General features: G+C 39.8%; 1 protein-coding gene across 1 annotated transcript in view; it reads left to right on the top strand.

Moving 5' to 3' along the window:
• The window catches only part of ERCC3 (excision repair cross-complementation group 3), a 22,825-nt gene extending 588 nt beyond the window's left edge, over nucleotides 1–22,237 (top strand). Inside the window, exons 2-14 of the mRNA XM_009323545.1 lie at nucleotides 732–968; nucleotides 1,633–1,682; nucleotides 3,057–3,192; nucleotides 3,408–3,572; nucleotides 4,645–4,849; nucleotides 5,904–6,218; nucleotides 7,429–7,613; nucleotides 10,869–11,071; nucleotides 14,593–14,689; nucleotides 14,879–14,996; nucleotides 16,175–16,293; nucleotides 20,424–20,576; nucleotides 21,418–22,237. Of these exons, the coding sequence (XP_009321820.1) occupies nucleotides 732–968; nucleotides 1,633–1,682; nucleotides 3,057–3,192; nucleotides 3,408–3,572; nucleotides 4,645–4,849; nucleotides 5,904–6,218; nucleotides 7,429–7,613; nucleotides 10,869–11,071; nucleotides 14,593–14,689; nucleotides 14,879–14,996; nucleotides 16,175–16,293; nucleotides 20,424–20,576; nucleotides 21,418–21,552 (2,118 nt within the window). The 3' untranslated portion in view covers nucleotides 21,553–22,237. The remainder of the gene's footprint in view (nucleotides 1–731; nucleotides 969–1,632; nucleotides 1,683–3,056; nucleotides 3,193–3,407; nucleotides 3,573–4,644; nucleotides 4,850–5,903; nucleotides 6,219–7,428; nucleotides 7,614–10,868; nucleotides 11,072–14,592; nucleotides 14,690–14,878; nucleotides 14,997–16,174; nucleotides 16,294–20,423; nucleotides 20,577–21,417) is intronic.
• The last annotated feature ends 1,561 nt before the right edge of the window (nucleotides 22,238–23,798 follow it).

Here is a 23,798-nt window from a genome sequence, read left to right as displayed (position 1 = left end):
GGATGTTTCTGGGAGGGAGGGGAAACGTCTCGTGGAAGTGAGGGTGTTGGCTAGTGACACGAGTGGGATCCGTTGTTGCAGCGACGCAGCAACGGGGTTTGTATGTTGGAATGAGGCAGCCTTAGGACAGGCTGGTCTCATCGGCTGTAGCTGGTGCCGTTTGTTTTCTCTGCCCTGAAGGGGAGATCGGTTAAACCTGTCCCAGGCGTGGCCAGGAGTACAGGCGTATAGAGAAGAGGGGGTTGCCTTGCCGGTGTCTGCAGGGCTTCTGTTACTGAATGCTGTGACACACAAGTGCCATCTTCCCTCCTCCCTTCGCCCTATGTAAAACGAGTGAGGAGTTTTGTTTTGTTTCAGGGGAGCGGGCCTGGAAGCTTGCCTCTGCTCAAGCAATTTGTTTAGCATTGAAAAAGAAAAAAATACCCCAACGTGTCAGTCTGGAAAAGCTTAAACGATCTGGGTGCGGTTTAGTCTTAGTGCTGTGGAAGGGACACAGACAAATCAACGTCTGGACAAAAGTTGAAGGCAGAAGTTGTATGTTCCTGAGTCTCCTTTCTTCTTCTTTTTCTGGTAACTTCATTGTTAGGGCAAGTGCTTTTTTTGAAACCCTGTGATGCATTGCTACCTCAATAGTGGAGTGTCTCTACATCACAACGGCCGCTTTATAGGAAATTCCTGATTCTGTTCAGCTAACGCTGTTGTGCCTTCAGTGTTTCCTTTTGTTTCTATAGGCTCCTGATGGCCATATTTTTCTGGAAGCCTTTTCTCCAGTTTACAAATACGCACAGGATTTTTTGGTTGCCATTGCCGAGCCTGTGTGCAGACCAACCCACATTCACGAGTACAAGCTGACTGCTTACTCACTGTATGCTGCTGTTAGTGTTGGCTTACAAACGAGCGACATCACGGAGTATTTACAAAAACTGAGCAAGACTGGTGTCCCAGATGGAATAATTCAGTTTATCAAGGTAAGAGCATTTTATTGGCACTGGAAATATATCTACTGCTACCAGTGAGATCCTTTCCTGCTGCCTCTGCTTAATTGATTTCTTTTTTAATCATTCATTGTTTTTACCGTCTTACTCTATTCTGTCACTGTTTCAAGAGAACAGAGGCTTTGTTTTATTTTTTGTCTTTTTCTATAGTATATTGCTGCACACATACTATTTTCACAGTATATCCCGTGTGGGGTTTATACCTTTTAAAGAAAAAAAAAAAAAAGTATATCCAAGCATCTGTGTGCATGCTTCCAGCCAGTAGGAATTGTACGCGGGGAAAGTTTCCCCAGATTTGCTCTGGAAGAAGGCTATGAATGTGGGAAGCAGTCTGGAATAGCCGGGCACTATCAAACATAGCCTACCTTCTCCTGCAAGTATGGTCTTGCAGTCTTGGAAGCACATTGGAATTGGGTATAAAAACTGGGTATTTGTGACCGACCTCCTGCGTGAGACGGTGTGTGCGTCTTCTGAAAATACCTTTTCAGGTTTGTGCCGTAAGCATAACGACTTTGCAAGTGAATGTTTTATGATACCACGCTTCCCCACAAAGACTCCGACTGCGTTGCAGGATTTGGTCCCACACATAGAATCGCTCTTCTGCATATTCCTAACGACTGCTCTTGTTCGTTTGTAGCTGTGTACTGTCAGCTATGGGAAGGTGAAGCTGGTGCTGAAACATAACAGGTAAGTGTCTTCTTCCTTAACTAGTGTGGCAGAGGAAGTCCTCTAAATGCACAGCTGTGCTTAAATGAGTGGTCTCTGCAGCTGTTGAGTCTTGCAGCTCCCAGCTGAGTGTAGCATCTGTCAATACAAGATCACTTTTTCAGTTGTTGAAAGTGTTTAATACATTAGTCAACGAATTCAGTTTGGTTGTCCTGAGCTCCTACTGGTTACCATTGCATTTTTTAAAGTAGGTTGCGAATTTTATATTCTAGCTCTAATTTCTTTATTGCTTGGACTTGCAATATATCCTTAAGGTTTTCAGATAATTGTTTCATTCACTCCTCATTTATATGAGCCTGGTTAGACAAGTTTTTCTACAGCTGTCCTTCAGTCTTGTGTATTCTGACTTGTAATCCATTATTCAGGAAGGATAAGCAAATCCATTGGCAAGAGGTGTGTGCTTGTTGCTGGGTTGAGGCTGATTTGTTTTAAACCTGGAAGATAATGTTGGAAGGGACCTTGAGAGGTCAGCTAGTTTAGGGCTGACCAGTTTTATCCAAACCTGTGATTCTGCGGTAGGGAGAGGGAAAGGAAGGAGACAGCAGAGACCTGAAGCCTAAAAGTCTGCCTTGCCTGTGTTTTCTCTTTCTCCTTTTATTCCTTTTAGAAAGTTCTCCGTTGTCTGGCAGCCATAGATAAGCCCTGGGACAATAATGCTTTGCTTGTGCAGCTGCTTTTTTGAACCCGCTGCTTTGGGTAGAACTAACGCTAGTATTACTAGCGGGTTTTTGTCCTCTTCCTAGGTGTTTCTGAGAAAAAGATTTCTCCTGTGTCACTTAAGACTTAAGTCTCTCTTGGATCATATTTTAACTGTGATCTCCGACCAGCATCATTACTGATGAATCTCCAGGGAGAGAGACAATTTCAGGATGCACTAATTTAAATTTTTAGATGGTTTGTGTTTTGGAGGCTTTGGATTTTTGGTTTTTGGGCTTTTTCGGTCCTGCGGGCAGGACTTTAAAACACCACACCCAGTGTTTTCACAGGCTCATCTCAATTCAGTCTCAAAAAAATTGACTTGTGTCACATGTCACAAATAAGACATGTATGTGAGAGCTCTCTCTAGGCAGTTCTGCTGGAGTTTTCCCACTCGTGTTATGTTAGAGAACATTTGAGCAAGATGGATAACTGCAAAGTATGTGATGCTTTTGGTATGAGGCATCTTTTAAAAATTTTGATTGCCATAATTTCTTTATTTTGAAATACCACCCTGAAGGTTGGATACTTGAGAGTGCATCTGGGATAGCTATATATTTAAGCATCTGTGCCACTCTTCCTGTAAGTTATTCAGTTGATTAGTTCATAAAAAATGTTTTCTTTGTTCTTTAATTTTAGGTATTTTGTGGAAAGTACCCACCCTGATGTCATTCAGCAGCTTCTGCAAGACCACGTAATTAGAGACTGTCGCCTGAGAAATGCTGAGGGTGAAGAAACAGAGCTCATTACAGAGACATTTACAAGTAAATCAGCGGTATGTTTGGGCATGTTTTAAAATTACTGAATTAACAGTAGATAAACTGTTGAGTAGTTTGGAGTGGTTATTGTTTGTTTGTTGTATCAGCAGTAGCTTTCCGTTCTGTCAGCAATGACCTGTGCTTCCTTAATGAGCCCAAACTGGGCCGGGGGGAGGCACGGAATGTGTCTCTAGTGAAACCCTTGGTGAAAATTCCTGTCCATCTATTTCAGATTTCCAAATCCAGTGAAGGTGGCTTTGGTCCGTCGACATCACAGGGAACAGATGCTCAGAATAAGCCAGATGTCCCAGCTGACTTATTTGAGTTTTATGAACAGATGGACAAAGATGAGGAGGAGGAGGAGGAAACCCAGACAGTGTCTTTTGAAGTCAAGCAGGTATGAGTATTTTAGTCTCTGCATTTGTTGCTTTGGGGAATGTGCCCAGGACTTGCAAATAAGCATGAGAACTTAACGCAAAGTACTGTGGCTCTTTGTTTGATAGGGGAGATCACTGGAAGTCATTAATGTTTCTTTCCTCTCGCCTTCCAAAATCTTAGGATCTTCTTCTTCAGAGGGCGGCAGACTGGGTGGTGTTCCTTCCTTGCCCGTAAGGCATAGTGCTCACAGGCTAGAGAAAGGCTCCAGAGACTAAGGGAGGTTCCTGTCACAGGCAGCTTAGTGTTGCTTTGTGCAAGACAAGCAAGAATTCAGTGGAGGGCAAATCTGCTGTTGGTTTCACAGCTTGCTTTTTTCTTTTTGGTGTTGGGTTTTTTTTTCCTGTTTTTGTTCTGTGATTCGTATCTGCAGAAGGAACTCTCGATGGTTCTGATGTCTTAGCTTGAGAAGGGTAGCTGGAGGTTGGAGCACAGTCCTGACTTGACCCTCAGAGAGCTTTTGTAAAATTTCTCGAGTTGTTTCTGGGCTTGGTGATTCCAATGATGTCTTACCAGGGAAAATTTTTAAAAAGATAACTTGGTAGCTATTTTGTTTTTTTTAAAAAGCCCAACCCAAACCAACAACCTCTTGGTGGTTGACTCAGCCTGTCATCGTGGTAGAATAACTGCATTACCAGGGTATGGAGATTTTCCAGATAACAGATGTGCAGCTTTGGTGGGTCCTTGTGTGTAACACACACAACCTTTTGTGTCTGTTGTTGAGCTCTTTATTGCAGGACTTCAGGGTGTAGTTTAGTCACTGTCGGATAAACAACACATCTGAGATTAATGCGTCATGTTCTTCCATCTGTCTAAATATCCCTCTCTAATATCGACTGTTATTTAAAATGTTTGAGGGGGGCGGGGGTGGTCACGAATAAAGTTTTTGGAATAAACTTTAACTCTTGCAGACTTCACAAGCATAAAAGATAAATGTAGCTTCACATGGTACTATATAATCTGGTTGTTTGGAAGAAAAAAGAGTTAATTCAGACGTGGAGGATTTACCATGGGAAGCTTTGTTTCCTCTTCAGGAGATGATTGAAGAACTTCAGAAGCGTTGTATCCATTTGGAGTACCCCTTGCTGGCAGAATATGATTTCAGAAATGATTCCGTGAATCCCGATATTAATATAGATCTGAAACCTACAGCTGTCCTCAGGCCCTATCAAGAGAAAAGCCTAAGGAAGATGTTTGGAAATGGGCGAGCCAGATCTGGTGTTATTGTCTTGCCATGTGGTAAGTTGCTCGTTGATTTTTAGGGGTTTTGTTCTTTATTTGCCTGTAGTAAAGTAACTTCCAAATATGACAGCTGCTGAGATTTCAAACAGTAGTAGGGACTCTTCTGGGTACCAGTATGCAGAGTCCTGTTGGTTTTTAGTGAGCGGGTGGCAAGGCTGTGGTGAGGGAGAGCCCGGTTGATAGAGCTGCCAAGCATCTGCTTAAGAGTGCTGTCAGCATCCCTGTAGTGACTGAAGAACTGATTTGCGGTTGTGGTAGCTTCAGATTACCATTCACGCTTTCACTGTTGCCTGTAAGTCAGCTCTGCTGACCTTCCAGTGAAATGTAAAGCTGCTGCCATTGGAATCGTTTGTTCCTTAGTTGGGAGTAGGGAGACTGGGGGGAACTGGGAATACAAATATGGCATAAGGGGGGTGCAAGGAAGAAAAGCGCTTGTATGCACAAGTTCTGGGTAGGGGAGCTTGAGAAAGAAGTGAGGAATGTGCACATTGGGACGACCTATGGGAAGCGATGGAAAAGGTAGAGAGCAGGAGGCTGCATGACAGTGCCCTTGGTATTGGGGATGGAGGGGGCACGCGGGAGATACGGCGAGGGCCTAAGAGGGTGTGTAAGGGATGCCGGAAGAAGTGTGAAGGAGGAATGGAAAGATTTAAGGACCTGCTGTGTGGGGGAATGAATGTAGCTGACGGGGGCAGTGGGATAGATCACCTCTAGGGGAAGCTTTCTGTAGCCACTCGGAATTTAACATGCTTTTGAAATTACGAAAGCACTAAAATGATTGCTTCTAATTGGCGAAGCCATTGTTTACAGTGATTTTCTTGAGAAAATACAGTTATGAGTCCAGTAGACAATCCAGCTGTTTTTTTAGAAGTGAATACTTCATTTCTTTAAGACTGTTATAGTAAAGAAACAACGAAGAATTTGCCCTTACGTGATTTCATATCCTCTCAGTTTTCCTCTTTTCCTCTGCTCTTTTTTTTTTTTCTTTCCCCCTCCTACTCCAGTGATATCTGAGAGATGACTAATGAATATCGCTCTTCTTCCCCTGCAGGTGCTGGCAAGTCTCTAGTTGGAGTGACAGCTGCATGCACTGTCCGCAAGCGGTGTCTGGTCCTTGGTAATTCTGCAGTGTCGGTAGAGCAGTGGAAAGCCCAGTTCAAGATGTGGTCCACCATTGACGACAGTCAGATATGTCGGTTCACTTCTGATGCCAAAGACAAGCCCATCGGCTGTTCTATTGCTATCAGCACATACTCCATGTTGGGACACACGACGAAAAGATCCTGGGAAGCAGAAAGAGTAATGGAGTGGCTTAAAAGTCAAGAGTGGGGCCTTATGATACTTGACGAAGTACATACTATCCCTGGTAAGGAAATGGTGTGCAAACCTTTCACGTTACATACACTGTTAATGTTACTCTGCTCTTTTAGAAGTGGTGGTTTTTTGCTGTCTTTCTCATGATTAACATAGTGAGTAAACCTGTGGCTTAGGGTTTTGAGACAAGTAAACTGCCTTGTTCTACTTTCTTTCTTTTTTTTTCCCCCTGATACTGCAGAGTTTAGCTGACCATTAGTTTTGCTGAAATCCTTCTAATTAGACACTGTGTTTTCTATAATGGCAGTATAAAATACAAGCGCTTTCTCCTTCTGTGTAGGTTGATAAAGTGCTCTTAAGATACCTGAATTACATTTGTATAGTTTTGCTGTAGACAAATTTGAAAAGGAGAGGAATTCGTCTGCCTTCTTGTCTTTTGAGATGCAGTGGCACTGTAGGCTAGCTTTTAATATCTATTTCTGCTCAATAAAATATGAGTAACCATAGTGATTACTGTCCAGAAAAAGCTGTTGTATTTGAAATTACTATGTTATTGTGATCTATACTCTTGGAAAGCAATAACGTGGTATTCAAGTGTCTGTGGAATAATCCTGGCTAAAAATACCACCCAGGATTCTGTTAGCTGCTCTACCTTGTTCTCATTATTTCATTTGAATATAATTTGGTGTCTACAGAAAGGATGGATTTCAGAAGTAGACCTTGATGATTAACTGCCATTTTATCAAAGTAGCATATTGCCGCCTCCATTCTTTCACATTTGTTCTTTCTTGGTTTTATAAAAATTAAGGTATAGAAGCTCCTCTGTATCTTCAGATTCTGCAATTACAGGATCTCTAGCAATATTAAAGATGAGTAATTCTGCCATATACTAGAAGTCCTGAATGTGGCAGAATCAGCCAAGAGTCCTTGTGTCATAGTTCTTTCTATGAAATACTATATGACCTAAAACAAGCCATGTAACCGCTAAGTATATTAATTTTCTCTCGGGAAATAATACAGATGCCAGAAGGTTTACTGGGATTTTCAGAGTACACTGAAGATGTAAATTAAAGCTGCAATCAGTGTGAAGTTTTGCTGTAACACAGATTTGTTAGAAGTGTATGTGAAATGGGGTAAAATTTCCCAACGCTGTGCTTGCTTTGTGTTCAGGAGTTGATGAAAGTGTTTTTTTTTAAGTTGCAGTATTTGTCTTCTAAATCCATTCAGGAAAGTAAACAGAAAATTTGTCTTGCATTTCTTAGCAAAAATGTTCAGACGTGTGCTCACTATTGTACAAGCTCATTGTAAACTGGGGCTGACTGCTACCCTGGTCAGAGAAGATGATAAAATTGTTGACCTGAACTTCCTGATCGGACCAAAGCTCTATGAAGCCAACTGGATGGAGCTGCAGAACAGTGGCTACATTGCTAAAGTCCAGTGTGCTGAGGTGATGCTCTGCTTTTTGGTACTACTAGTGTTTATTTAGTATGCTTATAACTTTTTCTTTTTTTTTAAGGAAGTTGTATAAAAATTTAAGTATTTAACTGGGAAAAACAGGTGCCCTTATGACTTTTCATGTATTTTGTAGCTTAGGCAAGGCTGTTGCTGGTCAATATGAACGTGTGGCAAATCCAGTAGCCACAAGTTCTTCAGCCACGTGTTCTTCAGAGTGACTTCAGCACTCCTTCTCTTTGCGGGGTTTGTGGCGTTTGATCAGCTGTCTCCAAGTCAGCATTTGGCAATGTGAACAGTGGTTGCAGTAGCGTAGACCTGGTTTGATGCAGCTGACATTCGTGTTGTCTGACTTGACTTCGTATCTTAAGCTCGGTTCTCTGTGGTAGCGTAACATCATGTTATGATGAGCGTAACGTCAGGCGGTATGCTGGAAGCTGCTTTTTAGAGACTTCCAGTGGTAGACAGTCTGTAGTCGTTGGAAGAAAATTCTTGTAACACTTAAAACAAAGAAGGATAGTAGAACGTTTTAAAAAACCCGTAAGAAAAGACCTGCTTATTTCAAGCCTGAATGCCTGAGGGTGAAAATTGAAAACATAGGGCTGGATCTTACTATTTCTTTTTACTATAACGGGGTGTGAGCTCTGTTCTTTCCAGCATATGGATGAGAGAAAAATCCGGTATCAGAGAAGCGGAAGCTTTTCACACAGGCACATTAGAACGTTACAGTAAGCTTTCTGGGTCAGACTAAAGGTCTAACTTCACATATTGTCTCTGATAATTGTCAAGTAAGATACGTAGGGAAGAGAAGAGTATAAAAACAGGGCAAACATATCTGTTACTTCTCCTGATGCTTCTCCAAGCCCTTAATCATTTATGAGCTTTACATGGTTTCTGTGTAACCATCAGTGGGTTTCTTTTTCATGAACTTGTCTGGACTCCCATTGAATGGAAGTAAAGTTTTAGCAGCTACAACTTGCTATGGTGGAGTTTCATACCTTAACAGTCTCTTGGATTTTTCCTGGTGTTTTTTTTTTCTTTTTTTTGTGGGTTTTTTTCGTTGTTTGGGGGTGTGTGTGTGTTGTTTTTTGTTGTTGCTTGTTGTTAGGGCTTTTTTTTTTTTAAAATCTGTCTTGGTAGTTTCATGCAATTCTTCCTAGCTCTGGTACTGGAATAAAAGATGTAGATGCAGGTCAGCTGTTCTCCTTTTGAACTTTGTGCAAACTGGAGGTTATAGAAGGAAAAAACCCCACAACTATTTTTAAGTAATAGAATGCCAGTGAAGAGCATCTAGAAAGTAACTAGGTTGAAGGGAGAGTAACCAGTCTGCAAATTCAAATTTGACTGTTTAGGCACTTCGGTTAATTCTGCCTTGAGAGCATAATTCTTCTCAGTCCCTGAACTGCCCTTTAGACATTGAGAAGTGAAGCATGGGCTACCTTTGTTCTGAATGATGTGCAAATTCTGCAATTTTATGTTCGTTAGGCCAGTGTTTTGAAGTAACATTCCATGGGACTAGCAAAAGCAAAGAATCAAAAAAAGCAATGTTGATGGCTGGTAAATAACAAGTCTAATACATGCACAACTGCATTGCATATTTGTTTGGATTTTCTTGACATGTTGCTGAGAAGTAGCATCTTTAATCAACTTGCCCTATTCCCCATAGACAAGAAAGATGTCTGGTTTGCTCTTTAAGTGCAGTTCTTTCCAGGGTGCAAGAGAGGGCAGTGCTGCTGTCTGCTAAGGCAGGTCATGGTCATGGTCATGGTCATGTTCATTGCAGGTACTACTCTTTCACTGCTCTAAAAGCGAACAAGCAGCACAGTTAAAAAAGTTAAAAGAAGTTTAAAAAAAGAGAACAAGTCTATTCTTTAACTATATTTTCAGAGTTTTGTAATTTACAAATAATCCCTTTCCCAGCTGCCATACTAAGTTTTTGGCTTGGAGTGTGCGTCTTGCAAAATGTAAAAATGAAAAGATCATTGGGGTGAGAAGTAGATTTTATCCATTTTCAAATCCAGAAGAGTGTGCAAATACCAATCAAAATATATGCGGTTTGCCATGTAGTCAGAGGCATTGAGCAATAGATGAATTACTCTACTACAATCAAATGTTCAGTATTCATACCTCATTCTCACTTTGAAATATTCTCTTCTGATTTAAGAATTTTAAGTCTTTCATGTAGACAGCATACAATAACAATGGAGCCTATTCAATGCATACATTTATTGTTAATGTAGTCAAGGGTTGAAAAAAAGCCTCATCTAGCATTTAACTCACTGGGAAAAAGTTTTGAAACAAAAAAGTAGTTCTTAACAGTACAGAACAATTCAGGTTGTTTAAGTAAACTCCTATAAATTGTCACATAACTTCCTTAGCTGAACAGTGGTTATGAAAGAGGCTTTTCTGTGCAGTATTCTGTTAATTTGTACTGTGCAATGGATATGGGGGAATAACCCATGTACTGCAGAATGAATGTCTTCTAAATTATATGCGCTATAAATAGTGTCATTATATGCTATAGATAGTATCATTGCATTGGCATAAACTTTTAAATTCATAATTTCTTCTGTTTTCATGCTACAGCAGAAAAAATATCTCAGTAAGCCTAGACTTGTGCAGTACTATGATATGTATTTACATAATAAAATAATTGCTTAGGGAAACCTGATGAAAGCTTCTAATCAATCCTAGTGTTTTGAAAGTTGTAGACTCAATAGTTGTTAAAATAAAGGTCACTCCTTGGTGGGTATATGGAAAAAAGGTTGGTACATTTGTTCTATAATGAAGACTAAGTGTGTCTCTGAGCTTTCAGAATATGGATGAAAAATAATTTGTATGGAAAAAGCTGACTGCTGCGACAGGGTGATTACACAGTCAGTTCATTCCCTTAATTATTGCTCTGTAAAAAGTAGTAGCGTTCAGTAAAATTATTAAGTATGAAATATAAAGGAAATATCTTCCAGTCCTGTTCCAATCCCGCTGCCTATTTCTGTCGTATATCTCGCTGCCGAAGCACTTGGAAGGCCAGAATATTAATGAGGTTAAACAGAGCTTGGCAGTGCTGGAGACTACACCAATCGGTATCTTTCATTTTAGTACAGGAATTAGTGTGTTAAAATTTGTGGCCTGTGCTATACAGAAAGTTATAATGCGTTGTCATCCCCCCCGATATCTTTTCAGTTCCCACAGGAATAAAATAAATCAATAACGGAGGGTTACTTTGTGTGTGTCTGTTTTTTAATTCTAGGTTTGGTGCCCAATGTCACCTGAATTTTATAGAGAATATGTAGCTATCAAAACAAAGAAACGGATACTGCTGTACACCATGAACCCAAATAAATTCAGAGCCTGCCAGTTCCTGATTAAGTTTCATGAGCGACGAAATGATAAAATCATCGTATTTGCTGACAATGTGTTTGCACTGAAGGAGTACGCAATCAGACTTGGGAAGTAAGTGTTCACAACCAACGATGGCACTGTTGTTTTCCTCCTTCCTGGAAAATTGCCTTGTAATCTCGCAGCTTTCAGTAGTCTTTAGATATTTCTTGTAATTCTTTGATTTAACTCCAATCCTCCTGTATAAAAAGGAGCTCAGGAGGGTGTTTTTTTGGGTGGATTTTATTGGCACTGCAGCAGTATTTTGGTGTAGAACTGTTTGAAAAGAACCTCTGTTTAGCACTTGCCTCAGAGGAGTTTTCATCCAAGATTTCTGTGAAAGACTGTTAGTACTTCTCCATATTATTATTATTAAAAGACAGTGGAAAAATGAGGGGCTTTAAAAAATATCACTAGAACTATTTCTTTAACGGACGGTAGCTTCCTCTGTCTCTCTGAGACGAAGGTTTTCAAATAAACACTCTCTGGATCTTTCAAGGTCTTTTGGGACCCAGAGTGTTCCTCTTCAGGTTCTCAAAAGGTCTTAACCTTGTCTAGAAAACCTAAGACAAACTTTTTGGGGATCTTTGCTGTACCAGTGCACTGCCTAGAACTGCTGTAATCGTTTAATAAACAAACAGATACTGCTCCCATGAGCTCCTCAACTGCCTTAAATGACTCTAAAGTGAGTGTAGTTACGGGAGGTGGTACAAACAGAGTTTAATGAGGGGTTAGCATCAGTGTGCTTGTAGGGTCTGGGGAGGGATGATCAGGGAGAGTGTTTGCCAGGATCAGGCACAGAGCAATTATTGGGGAAAATAAGCAATAGAAGCTGGCCTCATCCTTTCTTTGACAAGCCCAAATAACGCCTTGCTTGCTGGAAGCTGTGGGGCGTTTTAACTGTGTATGATTTCATGTCTAGGAATTTCAGCAGTACTTCTTAGCAAAACCACAAACAAGCCTTACGCTTTGCAAAGTTCATGATCAGTTTTGACTGTAGTTTAACAGCCGTGTTGTGCTGGCTTGCTATGACATCAAATAATAAGCAGAGCTAATGGTGCTGGATGAATTCCAACACCCATGGTCTCTTTCATCATTGTTTTTAATCTGTCTGGACAGAGATTAGCCATAATGATGCCTCTGGAATGTCTCTAGCACTGTTCAGTGCACCACAGAAAAAGCCTTCAGCAAAGGCGATGCTGGGAGGGGTGCTTGCTGAGTAGCACGGCAATTGTTAAGTGGGGTAGACGCTGTAGAAGCATGACAGGAAAACCAGTTGAAGAAATATTAGGTGCTCGCTTTTCATGTTCTTGAGTGCATTCTCCGTTCCTCACATCATGTATGGAGCTCCGGGTTATACGGTCGTCAGTGTTAAAAGAAAGGAGGCTTGCAGTGCTGGATAAAGGTGAGGGAGTCTTTATTTTAACCAGAGAATTGTCTATCACAGTTTGCTCTGAGCATGCTGAAACAAAGGGAACTGCTTGTTAGTTTGGGTGGGGCAGGAATTGTATGTGTAAGGAGGAGAGAGTGGCTCAGCAGGTACGGCGGTAATGGCCGAGGCTGTCTGCCCAGCCTGTGCTGGCCCAGCGGGAGGACAATTCCCGTTGCACTTCTCATGCCCTGATCCAAGCACGTAGGGTGGGTGGGCTCCTGAGTGGAGGGAGAGAGATGGCCATCGTCTGGCTGCCTCTGCCGGCTCCTCCCTCACCCCCCCTTTTCCCTTGGTACTGGCAGGGAAAGACCATGCACGTGACAGGAATTATTTTAACTACAATTTTGGGGGGCCACAGAATTCAAATTTGCTTAGCCAGTTTTTACACTGTCATGAGTCTGTCATCCAATGTCGTATAGCTCATGTGCTGACTGTTTTTTACTGGTGTTATTCATTTCTTTAAATTGCTGTTTCTGAAGGACTATGCCTCCAAGGTTTTGACAGTTAGGTCAGTTAATGGGAGGGGGAGCTATCTTTGCAGATCCCTCAAATATCTTTTTGCAGTGAGGAAAAGGGGTCATTTAAAACAAAAAATAAAATCAATCTAGCATTGGGTGTTCTAGGTTCAGGAAGGTACTCAGATATGTGTTGATGAATCCTTGTCAAGTAGGATCTGGGGGGGGGTAAAATAGAGGATTGATAGCCAGGAGTTCTAGGTTATTCTGTTCTTAAAATGTGTTTGAACCCTTTCTTGGTGGCTTTAAGAAACAGAAGGCTCGCAAATGCTTTAGTTTCAGTTTCAGTTTAAATCTTCCATTTAAGTTTTGTTGGGGATCAAAATCATCACAATTTAAATACTAAATGAAATTTCAAATAAGGATTAAAAATTATTACTGAATGCTACTGATTGAATAATAACGGTATTCAGAGTTGACTCATTTGCCACTTTCATTTTTTTGTTGAGTTTTTCTAAAAATCTGGTTAAATACACTAGAAGAATTAGATTAGAGGTGACTAGGATTGTTTGGTAAAAGAGAAACTAGAATGAAGTCTGTAGTAAAGAAAGCAAGAGGAACCAACGCACAGTAATTAGTTGATAAGAATAGAAAACCTTAGCACCGTGCACTGCATGTTTATGTTCAGCTACCACCAGTGTATGTGCAATATTAAAAGTTAAATGAAACATGTGGGGTTGGTTTCTTGTGCTAGAAATAATGTATGGAAGCGTGAACAAATAGAAATTGTAGAACTTGACTCCTGTTATTTGGAAATGCTTGTTAGTGAGCATTTGGAAAAGTAGTGTAACAGATGAAAAAGCAGTGGCTGTGCACTCCTGCATGCCTCTCATTTTTTATGTGGGCTTTGCTGTTTCTAGCTTTTTTTTTTTTTTAAACTCTGCTTATGCAGGAAGAAAACAGCCAGACTCTAGAGAGAATCTTGGAAAACTCATGGTAGCCCAAGTTACTCATGAAGTCTGTGGGTGACTGAGAATTTGTGTGAGCCTTCTGAATTGAGATATTAAATGTTCCAGGTGATTCATCGTCAAACATTAGAAACCTTAGGTGAAATGCCACTGTGAGCTGCTCGTGGCCATTGAACGTTTGGGACCTTGTTCTCATTTCAGTAGGTCCAGAAGGTATTAGGAGGAGCAAGAGGTTAGCTTCAAAAGCAAAAATAATTTCCCCAGAACAACATCCAACAGCCAGCTTGTGACACTCAGCATATTGTTGATAGAGAAGCGTGGATTTTCAAGTGTTTAAATAGGAAGCAAAGGTTGCAGCTGTCAACGTGCTAGTTCAGTAGATTTGAGGGAAAAAAATCTCTTACTTTAACAGCTGCCTTCAGTCTTTCATGTAGGCTTAGCAAATGTATTCAGTCTGTTGATATACAGCTCCATTGGTGCACATAATTGCAAAACATTTATAACTGTCAGAGTTTATTTCTGCCAGACTGGGTTGCTGCAAAGGGTTCCACAAACAACTGGGTAGCTGCCATAACGAGCCAAACGAGCTAAAAGTAAACTGTAAGCTGTACCAGAATCTGTTTTGTTTTTATATCAGTTCAGATGTGTACTGCGCTCCCTGACGTGGTATCTTAGTACCTCGTAAGAAATGATTGAGAACTCTTAAGTTGATTTAATTTGCATATGTTCTCTTCTTTTCAGACCCTTTATATATGGTCCTACTGCACAAGGAGAAAGAATGCAAATTCTACAAAACTTCAAGCACAATCCAAAAATCAACACTATTTTCATTTCCAAGGTAAGGGAGGACATTCAGTGTGTCCTTGTACCTATCTTCAGAGCGAACTTTATTTAAGAGTAAGTTATAAGTGCGTGTTGTGCATTTGACATCATTGCATTGCAGCTCACAAAGGTGTACTTTGTATTAAGTCTTTGTTTATGATATATGGAAATAAGATGGTGCTCAGAGGCTGCTTCTCTGTTACAGGTAGGTGACACATCCTTCGATCTGCCGGAAGCCAATGTTCTGATTCAGATTTCGTCCCATGGTGGGTCTCGAAGACAGGAGGCTCAAAGACTGGGACGAGTGCTGAGAGCCAAAAAAGGTAAATGAGGTGGTGGTTGGGCTCTGGGCCTTGGATCATAGTATGGTAGAATTGCAGAGAAACTGGATGTTCATGATACTACCTTATATTGTCCTTGAATTACGGTTTAGTCAAAGAGAATATGTGCCTATATACCAGTAAATGAAAATGAAGCATATTCTGGGTCAGTAAAGTTTTTTGTCGGGAAAACTTCCACAGGACAAAAAAAGCTGAAGGAAGATGCACTTTCTGTTCTTTGGTAGTTCTTTCACTTTTTCATTCCTTGATAACTTCGTCAACATGAAATCGTTTTTAAAAAATCATACTATTGCTCTGAAAAGCAAGTCTCTAGAAAGCACATTTTTGATACTGCAGATTACTTTCTTTTAAAAATGGGATTTGGTTTCCAACAGGTTGTGGTTTTGCAAAACAACCAAGGAGCTTTTTGTTTAGAAAAATGATTCTTAACACACTTTCTGCTTGCACTTAAGATCTGCATACACTCATTTTATGTGAAGTTTGTGCTTGTTACAGCTGAGGCTTTGTTTGAAAATGCATACAAAACCCATGTTAGTGAATTAACAGTCTTAGCGAAAACTTGGGTTTTAAAAGAGAACCCAGTGCTATTTGGGTAATAGATCTTAAGAACTGTAAGTTTAAAAAAAATAAATTATACGCAGCCTGGTATATCCTGGGCTTCAAATAGCTCTATGAATTCTTAGCTAAATATCTTTGTCTCGCCTTTTTTAATGCAAAAACACTGCAAACACCAGTTTGCATTGATAAAACTTTTCCTTTGTCTTTTTCTATTGAGTTTTTTTGACGTGTGTTGCCATCCTTGCTCTTGACTTTTTACTTCTTTACATAATAGACTTAAAAACAATTTTATCTTTCACCTTGCCTAGCATAATAAAGAAGCAGGTTCTTCTCAGAGCACCAGTGTAATTGCGTTAGTCTACATTTCCTTTTCCATGTTTTCCTTTTCACCCATTCTCAAGTTATTAAGAACACGAGTAGGAATTTCCATGCTGTGTACTTTGTCAGTCAGTTCGTGTAACCTCTGGGTGCAGCTAAACTTTGCAGATTGTTTTTGTGGAGAGACAACTTATTTAAACACCTGTTTTCAGTATTCAGTCCTTTTTTGTTCTTGGTTGCAGTGTTCCAAATGGAACTAATCACTCGGTGTCTTTGTCTCCTAGGCATGGTTGCAGAGGAATACAATGCCTTTTTTTATTCTCTTGTATCCCAAGACACTCAGGAAATGGCATATTCAACAAAGCGACAACGGTTTCTTGTAGATCAAGGTTATAGCTTCAAGGTAGCTTGTCCCTTCTATTTATTATACTTGTGGCCTAAGAATATAACTTTCATGTTCTTTCATGTTAGTATTAGGTCAAATACTTGAGAATTCCAGTTATGGAATGTATTAATGAAGGTTTTGCTCGCAAGCAAGAACTGTTCCGGTATTGTTTTATCATCTATATTACTGTGAGTGTAGATACAAGTAGCTTAGTACAGCTTCTAGAAAGGTAAGTATTCTAACTTCAAATGAAGCACCTGCTGGGGAGTGAAGCAGCACATTACTTGCATGGTTGGTTTATATTCATGCTCTTCAGTTGTCCATCTGTGCAGGCCTCCTATTATTAAACGTTATCATACTGGTTGTGCCTAAAGCATTGTTGATAGATGTTCATGTCGTAGTGGCCAGCAGCAATGCAGAAAACTTCCGAAACATCACAAGTCACAAATAATTTCCAAAGAACTCCAGTCTCAGACCCGTATTTCACTATGGGGAGAAAATCTTCTTCCTTGTGGCTAAAGACAACATGCAACGGGCAGGGTTCATCTGTCCTACATTCATACATCTGACTCCGGGAATCATTAAGTTAGGTGTCTGAAGTGTCTAGCAAGCAACCCGTTCCAAAAGAAATACCTTTTGGGGATCTTCGTCCACGCACGAATCTGGTGCACCATTCCCACAACGCTGTCCAAAGCCTGCAGTGGTACAGAAAATCAGTGAGGATGCAGACGTGTTGATACGGTGGCTCTGTGTTAGCAGAAACTGTTCTGGCTAATGGAGGTCTTCAGACTGCTTATTTAGCCTCTACCAACAGTTTGACCTTCCTCTTGTAATTTTCTCTGCATGGAATTAAGTCTATCACCAAAATCACTGGGTTGAATGTTAATTGATTAAGAAATGACAGAATTTACTGCAGGAAAAGACAGTTACTGCAGAGTAGAAGTCTTCCTACCTACAACTAAAACATACTCCTCAAAACAGAGAACATTTTCAGTGTTGACAGTGTAACAGAGCCATGACTTGAAAGTCAGAAGTTTCCCTTTTGTAAAGGACTTAATGCTGTCTCATTTCTCCAGACATACTTGAAAATTGATCACCCCTTGTACTTCAGTTTATTATGTCTCTCTCTATGTCGTCTTCTTCCAAACATAAAATCTCATTCCACCAAAGCTCCTCTATTTTATGGATTTCACGGTGTATCTCATTTTTTTTTCCTTTTAATCCATGGGCTGCCCCATATGCTCATCTATTGGGTTGTTAAAGGCAACAGAGTGTCATGATAGCTCTTGCTTTTGGGTAAATTACTCCTTTACAAAACTGGAGTTTACTGCTCAGATTAGAAGTCTTCCCAATAAGAAACATTGCTGAGAAGAAGAATAAAAGATAAGGCTCCCATATCTGCCTTTAGGGAACAAGCTCAAGCTTATGGCGTTGACAGAATCACGCAAGGATTGCACGAGCTGCAAGGGCAAGCAGTGTCCGCTGGATTGCACTTGAGGCTAGCTATTTAAGAGCTTTTCCTCATGAGGCATGCATGCAGTACGGGGACATCCCTATGGGTAAAACCTCTGTGAACTGCAGCTATGCTGAAGTAAATAATTGCTCTGTAATCACTGGCCCATTAAAGAGAGCTTTAAGGGGGTCCTTACACTGTAACAGACGTGTCATGGTCTTTAGAGGTAAAAACCTTGTTTTGCTTTGTAGTGAATGTATTTTGACAAAATTGTAGATCAGTACTAAGCTGCAACTAATTACAGCAAATGCATCTACGTGGCTATAGCCAAGAAGATTAGAGAAATCCCTTTACTTATATGTGAACGCCTTTGATTTTAGAACTAAGAAAGAGGATAAAATAGAGGGATTTTGTTTTGCAAGGAAGACCTAGACCTAGGAGCTTTGGTGTAATATGGGGGAAAAAAAGCAGTGCACGTGGCAGCTGAGTATCTGGAGCAACATTTTAGCTGACCAGTACTGGAATGTTCTTTATTCGCAATTTAGGAACAAAATGTTAGAATACCTATTTTCTTCTGTTTGCCAAACTTTAAGCCTTAGTCATAGCTGGCATCAAAGAATAATAGGGCTGGAAGAAACTTTCAAGAGACCATCTAGTGTGTTTCTACATTCCAAGCCAGGATCAACTATGTATGTCATTCCCAGCAGATGTTTGCCGCCTTCTTCTGCCAAATATAGAGATTCTACCTCATCTTTAGGTAGTTATTTCAGTGCTGATGTCCTCTTCTTCAGAATTTTTGATCCTAACGCCTAAATTATTAAAAATTCAGTACTCCTTTAAAAGGATAACAGTTTTCACTTTTTTCCTAGGACTTACTTCTTGCCATCTCTCAATAGCTCCATTCTCTGCCTTTCATCAAAAAGAGGACTGGAATAATATTTTTTTGCTAAATCACTTATTTTGTCTTTGCTTCTTAAATAGGAGCCTTGTCATCACAATTTACTGCTTGGAGTCTAATTATCTAGCGGGTTTTTTTGGTTAGCTAACCATAGTTTAGTTATTTACTGTATTGTGTTTTTATTTAGAGGATGAATGTAGGATATATTAAATTTTAAACAAATAGCAGAACTCCTCACTATATCAAAGGATTGCGGATAACTTTAAACTTTGCATCTGTTGAACAGCTTAAAAAAACAATGATGCAGTGGGAATTCTTTCCATTCTATGAATCACGTTAGAAAGTTTTGCAACCACAACTGGAAACAGGCTAATGCAATTTAAAATTGCTTTTCATGACTCCTTTTTCTTTGTTTTTGAGATGATCATAGCACATGTGCTTCTAAATAAACAGGAAGGGGGGGGACGGGGGACACACCATAGTGTTCCTTTAGCCATATAGTAGGACAGGTTGCTTCCCTGAATGGATTCTTAAAGCTAGGACATTTCTCAGAAAGACATTCATTTTCGAATTAGAAATTGCCATTGACAACAGCTCACAACACTGATTATTCCTTCCAGTGTTTCACTACCCTGTTTTTCAAAAACAGTACTTTGCATCTAATGTGGATTTCTTTCCAGTCTTTGTGATCAGATCCAGCCCAGATTACTGAGGTAATTAGTTTCTAATTGTATTGACTCAAGAGATAAGCTGAAAAAGGAAGATGAGGAGGGGAAACACTACAGAATCAAGGGAAATGGCTGAATTAGAATGTCTTTCTCAAATCCTCTTCAAGTTGGAAACATAGTGGGGAAACTGAGATTCACATGTATAAACATGTGTTTACCAGAATGAATTTAATTGCAGGAAAAATTCTTGTGAAATTTTCAAAATACCTCTAATTAAGAAAGCAGGCTGCTTATTGTAAAGCTTTGTAACAGAAGCTTGAGAGCTTTTTAGTTCTTCAGAAGAGGAGGTTTTTCAGCTAATGGAGTATATGGCACTATACTGCCAGTAGATGGCATGTGCCCTGCATCCACGGTTATCAAACGAGTTACTAAGAATGTCAAAGAGAACAGAGGTAACAGCTAAGTTATCTTGTGTCTAAGTACACAAACATTGAAAGAGTCATTTTGCTCTGCTGCTGATGCTTTGTTGCAGGTTGCTGCACCGTCTCTCAACAACTGATCATACGTCTCCATTTGTTAGGGGTTTTTTTTTCCTGTATTCCTCAACGTTTATTGCTAAAATTCTCAGTGTCTGGAAAGCTAGTGGATTATTTTTGTTAAATATCAAGTACTAGTTCTTAAACTAGACAAATCTAGAGCCCACAGCATAAATCTAACCTTGCAGTAAGTTGAATACGCATCTGAGCTCTATGTGCTTTGGTCAGGTTCCTGGTCAAGCTGGTATGGATAGTGTTTGGCTGACATTCTCTGTCCAGAGCTTTTCTTTTTTATTTTCTTTTTTTTTTCCCCAAAGGTTTGTATTTTGCATTTCCAGCTAGAATATAACAGGGGATGTGTGCGTGTATATATACAGAATCATAGAATAGTTTGGGTTGGAAGGGACCTTTAAACACCACTTAGCAAGATTTTATATGTATCTGTGCTATCCATAGTGTTAAGCTGTTCAGACCACTAATAAAAGGTGAAGGCAGTTCCAGCAGGATATGGAATCAGAAATCCTTGTCTTGGTTTTGAATAGCTAACGCTGAGGAGGAAGAGTCCTCACCTTGTACTGTGCTCTGTTTCTTAGGTCATAACAAAGCTTGCAGGCATGGAAGAAGAAGAACTTTCATTTTCATCCAAAGAAGAACAGCAGCAGCTTCTCCAGAAAGTCCTGCAAGCATCTGACCTGGATGCTGAGGAGGAAGTAGTCGCTGGAGAATATGGTTCAAAGTCAGCTCAGGTAATGAAGAATGCTTTGAAAAGGATTACCATAAATGTGACAGAACCGGACCGTTCCATTTTAATTCTAAATGTGATGCCATCATTGATGCCCTAGTATCTTTGTGAAACACTGGAGAACAGATTTATTTTTTTAAGCTGCATTAGCACGTAACTATTTGAGTAATTCACTTGTTGGGCACTAGAAAGAAGTTAGACATGGAATTCATGTCCTTCTCCATTGTATTTGAGGGAGAAGATGACAGATCTATCGTTATAGATTTTGAGGTAAATCTTTTAAGTGACAAGCAATGAAAATATTTTAAAACATTTTTAAGATACATGTATGTCAGAGCACATACTTTTTTGTGGTGGCACTGTGCTCCTTGAATCACGCCCCGATTTCCTCATGCCCAGAGGGCAGAAGCATATGGGCCACTTTTGTTCACTTTCAAGAGAAGTACTATTATTGTAGGTAGTAGTTTGACGTTTTTAGCAACAGATATAAGAAAAATAAATAGCCTGAAACATTTATTGATACATATGTTCAAATCAAGCTACAATGTGGTAATTAATTTTTTAGGGTTAATTTTTAGCTAAATGGCATTGTGCTGAAATGCATTAGGAATTCCCACTCTAAGGTATCTTTCCATATTCAACCTTACGTATATTTGTATACTTACGGTGAGTGGCAGGCAGTAACTTTCTTTGTAGATATTCTTCTTAAGAAAAAAAACTTTGAAGGCTTTTTGGCATTAAAGTCACAAAATGAACAGTGCTGCCCAGTAGCCAGCGGGCCTCAGTAGGTTAGAGTTGGTCTATCTAGTCACACACTAAGCTCGTGTTCTTTCTCCCCTTGGCAGGTGTCACGTCGTACGGGCACAATGAGCTCTATGTCAGGAGCAGATGATGCAGTTTACATGGAATACCACTCTTCACGGAGTAAGGCATCTTCAAATAAACACATCCATCCACTATTTAAACGCTTCCGGAAATGATGTCCTTCATGTGTGCATTTTGTTAAAACTGTGGATCCATGTACCTGTTTCCATAACTAAAAATATGGAGTTGAAATTTCTGACAGGTCCTTTAAAAGACTTTTTTTATAAGCATCTATATAGCCACATATTTACTTAGCAATATATGTGCTCTCATGGGTGAATGTGAAAGGAAAAAAGGAACTAAATCTTACCACAGGAAAGATATTATCCAGTGACTGGATCCTGGTTATACCTGTCTCGTTTTCAGGGTAATTAATAGAATTTATTTTTATCAGCTGAAGACCCTTTTTCAGAAGAATTCTGGAAAGGTTTTGTAAATGAAGTTTGTACTGATGTTTGAAATATTATTTATCTGATTATTGTGTCTGCCTAACAAAACATTGTTTTTTAAAATGCTTAAATAAAAATCATTCATTGAGCTGAACAAATCCTGATAGGAGCACTTTAGATAATATTTTTAAACTGGGAGCTAATTTATACTTATGACTTAACCTGTCTTAAAATTCTAACAAATTGTTTGGAAATATTTTGAAGTTTGAAGATGGAGGAGAAAGAGGGACGCTGTCTCCAAAGTAAACTCAAGGAAAGCGTTAGTAAATACAAATAAGTTCTGTGCTCCGTTTTCCTCATTTTTCTTGCTCTTGTTGAGAAGTTGCTGAAATAAAAGCTGTTTTTCCCTTGTCATTTATAATCTATTTATTAACCATGCCGTAAAACCATTGTAACTGCTAAACAGTGCAGTGTCACTACAGAAGTTATTGAATCAAAAAGCATTTTGACTTGTCATAAGGTGAGTTGGAAGCAGAGGTGTGAAGGAAAGATTCCTGAGTTCGGGGTTTTTTTGTTAATGAAGACTGCAGTATATTTCTAGAAAATTTGAGGAGGTCGTGGTGGTTTGTGGCAGAATGCTTTTTAAATAACATCTGCTTAATATTGTAACGGTTATGCTACTTGGTGTTGTATTATGAGGTGGGTTTTTTTGCTGAGAGTTTGTAGAACTTTAGGAACAACCTATGAAATAACATGGATCTTGATCTGTTGGTTCAAAATAGGTTAGTATAAATCTTTATCATACTGGAAGGAGTATGTATGGTAGAGCTGTCCTGCTTATACGACAAACGTGCTTCAGAAAAATATTGATTCTGTTTCTTATTAGCATAAATTCACAAATTGAGAATACAGAAATATTGGAAGCATAATTCAGAACACACGGTGCTTGTTTTCAGTCTCTGTATCAGAGTCAGGTAATTTTGAAAATGGAACTGATCTGGTTCAGTTTAAACTTTGTTTAGTCTCTGAGCCCTACCCCATAATGCACAGTTCTTTCTCTTGTTCTGAGTCTTCTGCCTCACAAACTGGGACCAGCCATGACAGTGCTCGAGTGGCTTATATGGAAGAGATTAATGTGCAGTATTCTGGTGCTGATTTCCTCTCCCCAGTTTTAAAGCATTATTTACTTCTAATAGTAGTTTGGACCAGCTCTTGTGGCCACAGTTAGTGGAAAAATGGTAATTTAGTATAATGGGAGAGGTCCGTGACAATGGGCTAGCTGAGCAAGTCAGCCAGCGTCCCTCTGCATAATTCTCTCTTAACATGCTTTATGAATTGCTTTGGAACTATTTTCCACTCTTCATAAACTTGAAAAAAACGCTACTAAATGTGGAAATGGCTTAATAGTAATACTAATTTTTGTAATTGTGGCACTACTAGTAGCTGGATTTGGGACAGCGCTCTAGGTCTTATGCAGTAAATCTTGTCTATGATGACTATCTTACTCTTCTAAGTAAAGGGTCTGTGTGGGATGCAGTACTTTCAGCATCAAGTAAAGCATAATAATTTTACGGGGTAAGAATGACTCCGTGCTTCAGTAATAGTGTGTTGGTATTCAAACTTTGGATTTAATTACTTTGATATAATTTCTGCAGTAATTACTGCCTGCTATTACTCCAGACGGTAGCTGCGAGTGGCAGACTGGTAGCATCCGTACTGGAATATGGTCAGTCAGTTCGGCTTTCCAGACAGGGGTCAGTCGCTGAGAAACGCTGCTGGTTCCTGGGGCTTTTGTTGTACTGGCCCCTCACTGCTCCCACAGTCCAGCAGCGCTCAAAGGTACGACTCCTCACCCGATGGTCGCAATAGACTGCTCCAGAATTAGTCTGTAACCCCAGCCTTCTAGGAACCTAAATTGTCTTGTTCAGCCACAAAACTCGGCACTGTATTTTGTCAGGCGGGTATCTTCATTT

Source organism: Pygoscelis adeliae, unplaced genomic scaffold (assembly GCF_000699105.1).
Source record: "Pygoscelis adeliae isolate BGI_AS28 unplaced genomic scaffold, ASM69910v1 Scaffold664, whole genome shotgun sequence".
NCBI classification, from domain to species: Eukaryota; Metazoa; Chordata; class Aves; order Sphenisciformes; family Spheniscidae; genus Pygoscelis; species Pygoscelis adeliae.
Note: the sequence above shows the minus strand (reverse complement) of the source record. Positions and strands in the feature narration are given on the sequence as shown.